This window comes from Taudactylus pleione, unplaced genomic scaffold, assembly GCF_031769625.1.
Source record: "Taudactylus pleione unplaced genomic scaffold, aTauple2 ptg000214l, whole genome shotgun sequence".
Taxonomy (NCBI): domain Eukaryota; kingdom Metazoa; phylum Chordata; class Amphibia; order Anura; family Myobatrachidae; genus Taudactylus; species Taudactylus pleione.
In genome coordinates, this window is record NW_028284616.1 from 8,541,107 (window position 1) to 8,550,000 (window position 8,894).

The 8,894-nt window shown below is 44.8% G+C and overlaps 1 protein-coding gene across 1 annotated transcript; it reads left to right on the plus strand.

Annotated features, from left to right (window-relative positions):
- Positions 1-294: 294 nt before the first annotated feature.
- On the plus strand, positions 295-6,456 carry LOC148517575 (uncharacterized). Its single transcript, XM_088478393.1, has 7 exons — positions 295-342; positions 830-884; positions 2,186-2,319; positions 2,899-2,941; positions 4,001-4,062; positions 4,881-4,980; positions 6,153-6,456. Exons 1-6 carry the CDS (start codon positions 295-297, stop codon positions 4,938-4,940), a joined length of 402 nt encoding a protein of 133 aa, XP_088334519.1. The 3' UTR covers positions 4,941-4,980; positions 6,153-6,456.
- The last annotated feature ends 2,438 nt before the right edge of the window (positions 6,457-8,894 follow it).

An 8,894-nucleotide genomic window follows, 5' to 3' on the forward strand; every position in this document is an offset into this window, starting at 1 on the left:
CGTGGTCCCCCTTAGAGTAGGAAGTGTTGTCTGGAGCTGGTGGTGTTATTGATAGTTGGGTTTTAGTTATTAGAGTTTTATCTTTTTAGCATAGTTTAGTATAGTTTTAGGTTTTTTATTTAGTTATTTTAGTATCTATAGTAGTTTCTTAGTGTTAAGTTTTAGGCAGTTTTCTTTTTAGTATAAGTTTAGGTTTATCTTTAGTTTAGTATATTAGTATTTTAGTGTATATAGTAGTAGTAGGAGAGGAGGGAGGAGGGAGGAGAGAGTAGGGAGGAGGCGTTGGGTGCAGTCATGAGCTGTTTCCCATTTAAGTTTCGCTGGCCCTGCTTTAGGAGAAAGGTAAGTGTGCTGTTATTGTTATTTGTTATACTCTGATGTTTGCACCATTAGGATTTTTCGTGGATCTCAGTGGGGCGGAGCTCAGCTGAAAGTGGGCGTTTCTGGGCATAGAGGGTGGGGTTGTCCCAATTTAGTAGGTGTAAATGTTGGGAGGCATCTGTGCCCAAGTCTGACCACTAAGATGCTATGTACCATTATTATTTATGGCATTGCTGTAACATTGCTGACTGGCTGCGATAAGAGGTCGGCCCTGGGCTTATAATACCAGTTGCAGATCCAATAAAATGGGAAGAAAAGCAGAAATATAAATGGTTGTTCTAGTCTCTAAGAAGCCCAGCTCATGTACCTGTATGCCTGTAACGTGGGGCACTAATGAGGAAGTGTCATTCTCTATCACACTGCTTACACCTACACATGACAAGGGCCCCAGGGTAATGTCTGTGTAATATAACTAATGCTGTAACATACATTATTCTCTCTCTCTTAGAGCCGCCGTAAGGCCCAGCTGGAGGAGCAGGCTCAGAAAATTGAGGAGCTGACCGGTAAGAGAATCATCTTACCTTCTATGTTGTACAGACGTGACAGAGAGGTGTGTGTGTGTGTGTGTGTGTTTGTGTTTTTAGCCATGATTGCTTTGTAACTTTCCAGTTGGCATTTCCCCGTTAACTAGTAATGCAAGGAGGGGACAAATTCAGCAGCATTCTAGCAGAATAAAAAAAAACGTTGCCCTCCACCTGCTTCCTCAACACTCCTTATCCCAAACCAATGGGACATAACCTGCTCCATCAACCTATCCCTATTACATGTAGACAAGCAAATCACAGTAACTATACACCCTCCCAATAGTAATAAATCGCTCTATATAGCACATATAACATGACTTATCCATGTTCTGAGCTAATGTACATCTGTATAATGTAACTGCATGGCCTGTAACCAATTATACTAGCAATATACTATATGTAATATATGGATTTAAGAGGAGATTTATAAAAAGAAAAGAAAAAAAAACCAATGATGATATATATATGGGGATTGGAAAATGCCATTACAGCTGCTGCCACCTGTCTCTGACAGCCGTCCCTACAGGTCCTTTTTGGATATGTTATAGATTCTATGTGACTTGATGTGGTTTTTCCCTGCATTTCATAGAGGTACACAGGAATCTAGAGATGTTCAGTCTACCGTAATATTCACATATGAACGCAACCTGACACCATCAGTTGCTAGGCAGCCCATTGTCTTTATTTGAATGAGCCCCTTTGGAGTCCATCTGCTCCACGTGACCTGTACTCTCCCTGCTGCTGTACAGGGCTGACATACTGATAGGAGTTGGGCTGTAAAGAAGGGACATTCTCTGAAAGGGTCCATGTTCCATCCTTACAGAGTAGGTGCCCTGTGAAGACACACAATCCCTTTAAGAAAATTTAGATTTTAATGGTCTACTTGGTTTGCGTTTGCCTGAGGAGTATTTTGTAGATATAGAACATAGGGAGAGATGTACTAAGCCATGTAAACAGTGGAGGAATGGGCCAGTGGAGAATGTGCCCTGGCTTGGAACAGATGTTATCAGATTGTGACACGTTGTGAACAAGGTCATGTACCATTTAGGCAATCTGGATAAAACACCACCTTATATGGCTCACCGAATCTGTATGGAAGTGCCCACTGTATTGTCTGCATGACTAACATGAGTGACAGGTAATGTCCTTTGTATTGCGCCTCAGAACATTGCCTCTGTTTTTTGTAGCGCTGTGTAGATTGTTGTATTTCATTAGAAACAAATAAAACATATTATGGGGTATGATGGCTCAGTCTGATATTCTCTTGTCCTAATACACAGATAAATTCCAGCAACAGGAGAGGGAAATCCTCGCTCTCTTCGTGCAGAACTGGGAGGAGATGTATTCAGTGCACAAGGCCCACCAGCTGCAAGAGACCCTGCTGAGAGAGGAGATGAGGCAGCTGCGGGAACAGGTCAGATGCAGATCTATCTATACATAGTGTTTTCTCTTTAGGTAGAACAGGGCAAGATTAGTAGATGGTGAATTTCACTCGGCCCAAGCGCCCTCTTAATTTCCCTGAGAGTTTATTTGCACTAGTTTAGTCCCTATGGACCTTTTGTGGCCCTAAGAACTTCTCGCATAATTAGACCATGCATACAGAGTGCCCTCACTTAGCTATGCATCTAGGGGGGACAAAGCTAGATGAGGGGGGATGCAGTTGAAATCCCGGCTGTGGGGATGCTGGCGCTCTGATAGCTGGTGCCGGAGTCCTGACGCCAGTCAGAATCCCGACCGTCGACATCCCGACAGTAAGTAGTGAGGTTAAGGGGAGGGTTAGGCAATGGGGGGGGGGGGGGGTAGGGTAGGGTAAGGCACTGGGGGGGTTAGGTTTAGGCACTAGGAGGGAGGGTTAGGCACTAGGAGGGAGGTTAGGGGTAGGGTTAGGATACTTACCAACAGGTGTTATTATATAATAAGATTATAACTAATGATATATATTATGTTACTGCATTTAAACTGTAAACATTATTCTACACTTTGTGTATTGCAGGCAGTTAGGGATCAGGAGATTGCGGTGGAGAGGGCGTGTGCAGGTAAGGAGATAACCTGTATATTTCTGTTGTGCCACTTATAGGTGACGTGTTATCTGGGTTTGCTAAGCAATATTTTCCTTCCAATAATGTTCCTAGGAGCGTGTGACATCACTGACACCTGACCTATGTGCCCATCAGGCTCTGGTTACCAGTGACCTCACTGAGGCCTGACCTGTGCCCATCAGGCTCTGGTTACCAGTGACCTCACTGACACCTGACCTATGTGCCCATCAGGCTCTGGTTACCAGTGACATCACTGAGGCCTGACCTGTGCCCATCAGGCTCTGGTTATACCAGTGACCTCACTGAGGCCTGACTTGTGCCCATCAGGTGCTGGTTACCACTGACATCACTGAGGCCTGACCTATGTGCCCATCAGGCACTGGTTACCACTGACATCACTGAGGCCTGACCTATGTGCCCATCAGGCTCTGGTTACCAGTGACCTCACTGAGGCCTGACATGTGCCCATCAGGCTCTTGTTACCACTGACCTCACTGAGGCCTGACGTGCCCATCAGGCTCTGGTTTGTCAAATAATATTTGTGTTATATCCCATGAAAACACCAGTTTTTAGCTATCATCCCACATGGAGTGAACGCAGCAGCTATCTCCATATAGTCTGCGGTCTCTGTATTTCCAACAGCAGCCACACCCCCCATAGGTTTCTATGGAGGCTGGGAAACTGTCAGATTTACCATGTTTGGTCCCAGCAGCTAACGCCATCTGCAGACAGCCCTCACTGCCACCTGCGTGGGCTTCAGGTACATGGGAAGAGGTGGTGAACACTGTGATTTATCAGCACTTTACTGGCCAGTATAGGGGAACAAATGTTATTGGTTTCTCCAGCTAAAAAGCACTTCCCACACCAGGTATGATTGCAGTCACTGGTGCTGAACTAATTGCTGAGAAGGGCGTCTATCCCAGGTGAGTGCAGTCATCCATTGCGTGGGATGTACAGGAGCACTGTGTACCTGGTGGAAGGGGCCATGCTGGAGGCTGTGGTCTGTGTGTGTTTGTCCTCTGACCTACTATGTAACTGTACTCCTTTTCCCTATAGCGCTCCGGACAGAACACCTGCAGGAGATGACTGAATATAACAGGACCATCACCTCCCTTAGGGTTTGTGTTACACCTATTATAGCACAGTCAGGGCACTTTCCCAGCTGCACCTGGTGGGGTTATTGCCCAACTCTACTAAATGGCTCATTTATTATGTAGACAAGTTATTTAAAGACAATCTGGGCAATTGCTAATACAAAGAAAAAAACAAAACAGTTCTATGTGGGGTAATACACCTTCAGGTCATTGTAATGTACTAGTATACCTACCTGTGGCCTTTGCCAAGTATATAGGTTCAGTATCTAGTACTTAGATATTGTACAGCAGGGTGCATCGATGTGTCATGCATCTAGCCCTGGCAGTAGTTAGGTTGGCAGGTGGCAGCGGGGTGCCCTGTAATCTGTATATATCCCACTGTATAAGTGATGAGCATGGGATTGGTTAGGGTCACATAGGCCACAATATATTACAATGTTCTTTTTGTTCAAGGAGAAGTATTGTAGCTGTGAGCTTAGCTATGGGGATTTCTCTTATTACAGATTATATACAGTATGTAATAATCACAGCTGCCAGTCTGCTCCACTATATGGCGTAATGTGACTGAGAGGGTGTGACGCAGTATCTGCTCCACTAGATGGCCTAATGTGACTGAGAGGGTGTGACACAGTATCTGCTCCACTAGATGGGCTAATGTGACTGAGAGGGTGTGACACAGTATCTGCTCCACTAGATGGCGTGATGTGACTGAGAGGGTGTGACACAGTATCTGCTCCACTAGATGACGTGATGTGACTGAGAGGGTGTGACACAGTATCTGCTCCACTAGATGACGTGATGTGACTGAGAGGGTGTGACACAGTATCTGCTTCTCTTTGTAGAACACTGTGGAAGCGCTGAAAGCGGCAGCAGCTACATCACCTGCCCAGACACCAGGATAAGCTGCTCAGCCATGTGATACAGTCAGGATGCATATAAAAGGTACTAACTCCTATGAGAAGTAATAGCAAACACATAACTGACTCACAGATGTTGGGGGTAAATTTACTAAAGGGCGATTTTAATTGATTTTGATCGATTTTAAATCTAAATCAATCTTGTGTTTCAGGGGCTAAATCGCACATTTACTAACATTTAAAAATCAGTATAAAAATTGTCTGTTAGTAAATGTGCGATTTAGCCCAGGTAACAAAATTGATTTAGATAGAGTTATAATCGACCTTTAAAAATGTATCCCTTGGACTTTGATCTGTTGGTTTTTCAAAAATGTTTTTATTGAGAACACAGTAAATATGGTACATTATACATCAAGAATATGTTTCATATTTCTTGTTTTATATAGAGCTGAAAGAGTATACCAAAAACAAAGATATAAATACCATAGAGATATACTGGTTACAATATCAAACTATCACATTGTACATAGAGGAAAAGTAAACATGACACTTAGGGGCATATTCAATTAGCCGCGGGGCTAATTATCGCGCAGGTCAGGATTCAATTAGCGGGGACTCCACACGCGGGTGTCCCCGCTGTCAGGCTTTACCTCGCACCTCATGTAGGTGCGAGGTTAAATCAGCGTGAGGCCGCCTTATTCAGCCTCTCGCGAGCATGAATAACACACTGATTCCACAGTTCTCGCTGGATCAGTGTGTTCTCGCGTGGAAGTCTTGTTTTTGGATACGGGGAAAAAGCTATTTTATTGAATAGCTTAACCCCACGCCGCGGGACTTTCACCCCTCAATTACTTGCGGGAGAAGTCCCGCTGGTAATTGGATATGCCCCTTAGTACAATATAAATAAAATATCAATATCTTGGTGAACCAATACACATAAAATAATTCAGTATTACATTAATAGTATTACAGATTAACATGCATAGTAAAGAAGCATACAAAATATTAAAGAACATTCTGTATATAATCTTATTGTTGTCTAAAATAATCATTATCTGTAGCTAGGGGTGTGCATCGGCCACTTTTCGTATTTTGTGTTTAGGTTTTGGATCTGGATTGGTTTTGAAAAAAAACCCTTCCGTGTTTTGTGTTTTGGATCTGTATTTTTTTGGAAAAAAGTGTAAAAACAGCGAAAATAATAGAATTTGTGGGGTTTTTTTGCACGGTGGCCAAAATGTAATGGTCTGATTTCAACAGATGGACCACCCTCGAATCCTGGCAAAGTGAATGAAGGGCTTCATCCACAAGTCCCAAGTGGAACGGAGAATAGAAAGAAAGTAAAAAGAAAAAAAGAAAAGAAACGGAGATGAAGTAGAAGGAAAAGTAAGAAAGAAACAAAAGAGAAAAAGGAAGGAAGAATAAAAGAAAAGAATGAAGAATGAGTAACACACGCCTGGGTCAGAACTCCAACGCTAGACATAAAATGAAAGTAATTTGGAGGTCTTGAAGCAGCATCCTGGTCTCCTACCACAATGAAGATTTAAAGCAACACAATTTTTTTTTTAAGATCATCATGTAAAGTGTCAATAAAACTTTCCCAAATGGAAAAGAAATGTTCTGTTTTGTCAGTCTTATGAAAGGATGATGCAATCTAGTCCATTCTAAAGACAATAAATAGTTTCTCTTTAAACATAGAAAGAGAGGGTGGGGTGGGCTGAATCCATTGCTGCAGAATGCATTTTCTTCAGGGTCCTAACAGAGAGACCTTGGGGTATAGCTGGATCTCGATCCCGGGCACCACACAGTTAAAAGCTTTGCTTCCAGGATGCACCGGTCCATCGCTCCTATACCATGCCCCCGAGCCAGAGGCACCTCAGTTTAAGTTGGTGCCTGGCCGAAGTCGGGTCACTATTTGACGCAGGGGGGCTAATTAGCAGCCCCAAAGCTGTTTTATTTTATGATTTAATAATTTTTATCATCTTCAAAGCCGACAGCGGCAGACTGTCCATAGGACATCTGCACTGCCACTCTGTCACTTCGCTGGCGCTACGACGCCAGTACAGATCTGGGGATCTCGGCGGGACCCCAAGGTCTGTGCTAGCTGGGCCCCGTGGGACATCCCGGACTGCTGTCGGACATATGGGGACAGGTAAGAGCGGATCACCGCATCAGCAGTCAAAACCTCCAGTCTCTGGGGACAGACCAGAGGTGCTGGCTGTGGTGGCAGGCCCCCCCCATACCATGTGCTTCCACTAGACCACCAGGGACTTGTAGTTGATTTGCGGGAGCCAGCATCCCAGGGGTTAATTGCCGGCCAGGGTAGGCAGCCTTCCCTGTTTAGCGGCTCCTCTCCTCAGCTGAACGTGCCTTTCTGCTAAGGTCTGGCTTTGCTGAGCTGTTTCCTCCTATGGTAACGCCCCCTCTGAGGTCTCTGGCGGCCATTTTCTCTGGATGGTGCATCGCAGCTCTCTCAGGACGGCGTGAGGTCCAGTCCCCCTGTATACCTCTCCATTTGATTAGTGTATACCAGAGCCGTAACTAGACTTTTTGATGCCCTGTGCCAGAAAGAGCATTGGCGCCCCCCTCATTTTTCAAAGGGATATCATGCACCCAAAAAAGGGGATGGCATCATGGGGAATGGCCAGGGAAGAGATAGGGGAGGCCAGGAGATGCTGGGGATGCAATAAGAGGAAGCTACAAGTGAGAATGATAATAAACAAAAATTTGACAGGCCCAAACAGCGCCCCATGACCTGTGGTGCCCTGTGCGATGGCATCGGCCGCACTACCCTAGCTACGGCCTTGGTGTATACAGCACTATAGCCTTCCCAGACACTGAATCTGGACAGTTGATTGTAGTGCCAATTTATAGTATTGATATATATCTGCATTGTATGTGACTTATGCTAGCGCTGACTGTGTCTTTTTTCTGATCTGTCAGTTTATATCTATCCCTCTCTCCTTTACAACCAGCCCTAACAGGTGTAATTAGGGTGGTTCTTTTGACCTCACATATATAGATTCAAGTATTTGAGGACCATCACATACGGTTGTGTGCTGCATAGTGCCATATTGTTGGACCAGTGATTTGCATACATTGTGAGTGCCCAGTATAGCGTTTCCTAATTTATTTTCATATATATATATATATATATACACACACACGCATAGTTGTTTTTGTGACCTTTTCAGGACCCATGTCTGGATCGTCCATCGTGGGGACGTCTGCTTCCCATTGCCCAAACAGCTTGATCAGCAACCCGTGCATGCTGGCGGGTATCTATATCATATCACCCGGCGCACATGTGCCGAATAGCTTCCTGACAGAAACCGGACACCATTATGCCTCACCGGGACCTAGTCAGTTTTTCCTAACCATGTGGGTACTCCCTATGCCTCACCGGGACCTAGTCAGGTATTCCTAACCATGTGGGTACTCCCTATGCCTCACCGGGACCTAGTCAGGTATTCCTAACCATGTGGGTACGCCCTTTGCTATGACCACTTAATGGTTTCACCAAAGTAAATAAAAAAGACGCCTTGGTTGGACCAACAGAAATGTTATTCAGGCTGTACCCTTTCGCTTGATAGCAGTTACTTTTTTTCTGCTCCACGGTTTCTTTTTAGAACTCATGCAATCACCTATGCAAGACAGGGAAGAGATCTGTCACCCAAAAACTCACCGCCAGCCCAAGCCACCCAATGGATTTGATGGACACACACCTTTAGTAGCCATGGGTGCATACCTCTCTATCACTTTCTTTGCACTGGCATCTCCCTCCTCCACATGCACTGCTCCAGCTTCCACCTCTGGCTCATCATCAGACTCATCACTGGCTAGCGGGATTGGTTCTGGAAATACAGAGATAAACAGAGATCCCTGGTCACAGTATCCCCCTTAGACTGTCAGTCCATGGAACAACCAGTCGGGTGAGGACCCATGCTACTTACCGTTGGGATCAATGGAGATCTCTTCCAGGCTTTGACCCTTAAAGTCAGT

Excerpts from the sequence above, each read along its gene's own strand:
- LOC148517575 (XM_088478393.1), top strand. The coding sequence starts at position 295 with ATGAGCTGTTTCCCATTTAAGTTTCGCTGGCCCTGCTTTAGGAGAAAG. Across the intron at positions 343-829 it reads GGCCCTGCTTTAGGAGAAAG|AGCCGCCGTAAGGCCCAGCT; the intron begins GTAAGTGTGCTG and ends TCTCTCTCTTAG. Across the intron at positions 885-2,185 it reads GAAAATTGAGGAGCTGACCG|ATAAATTCCAGCAACAGGAG; the intron begins GTAAGAGAATCA and ends CCTAATACACAG.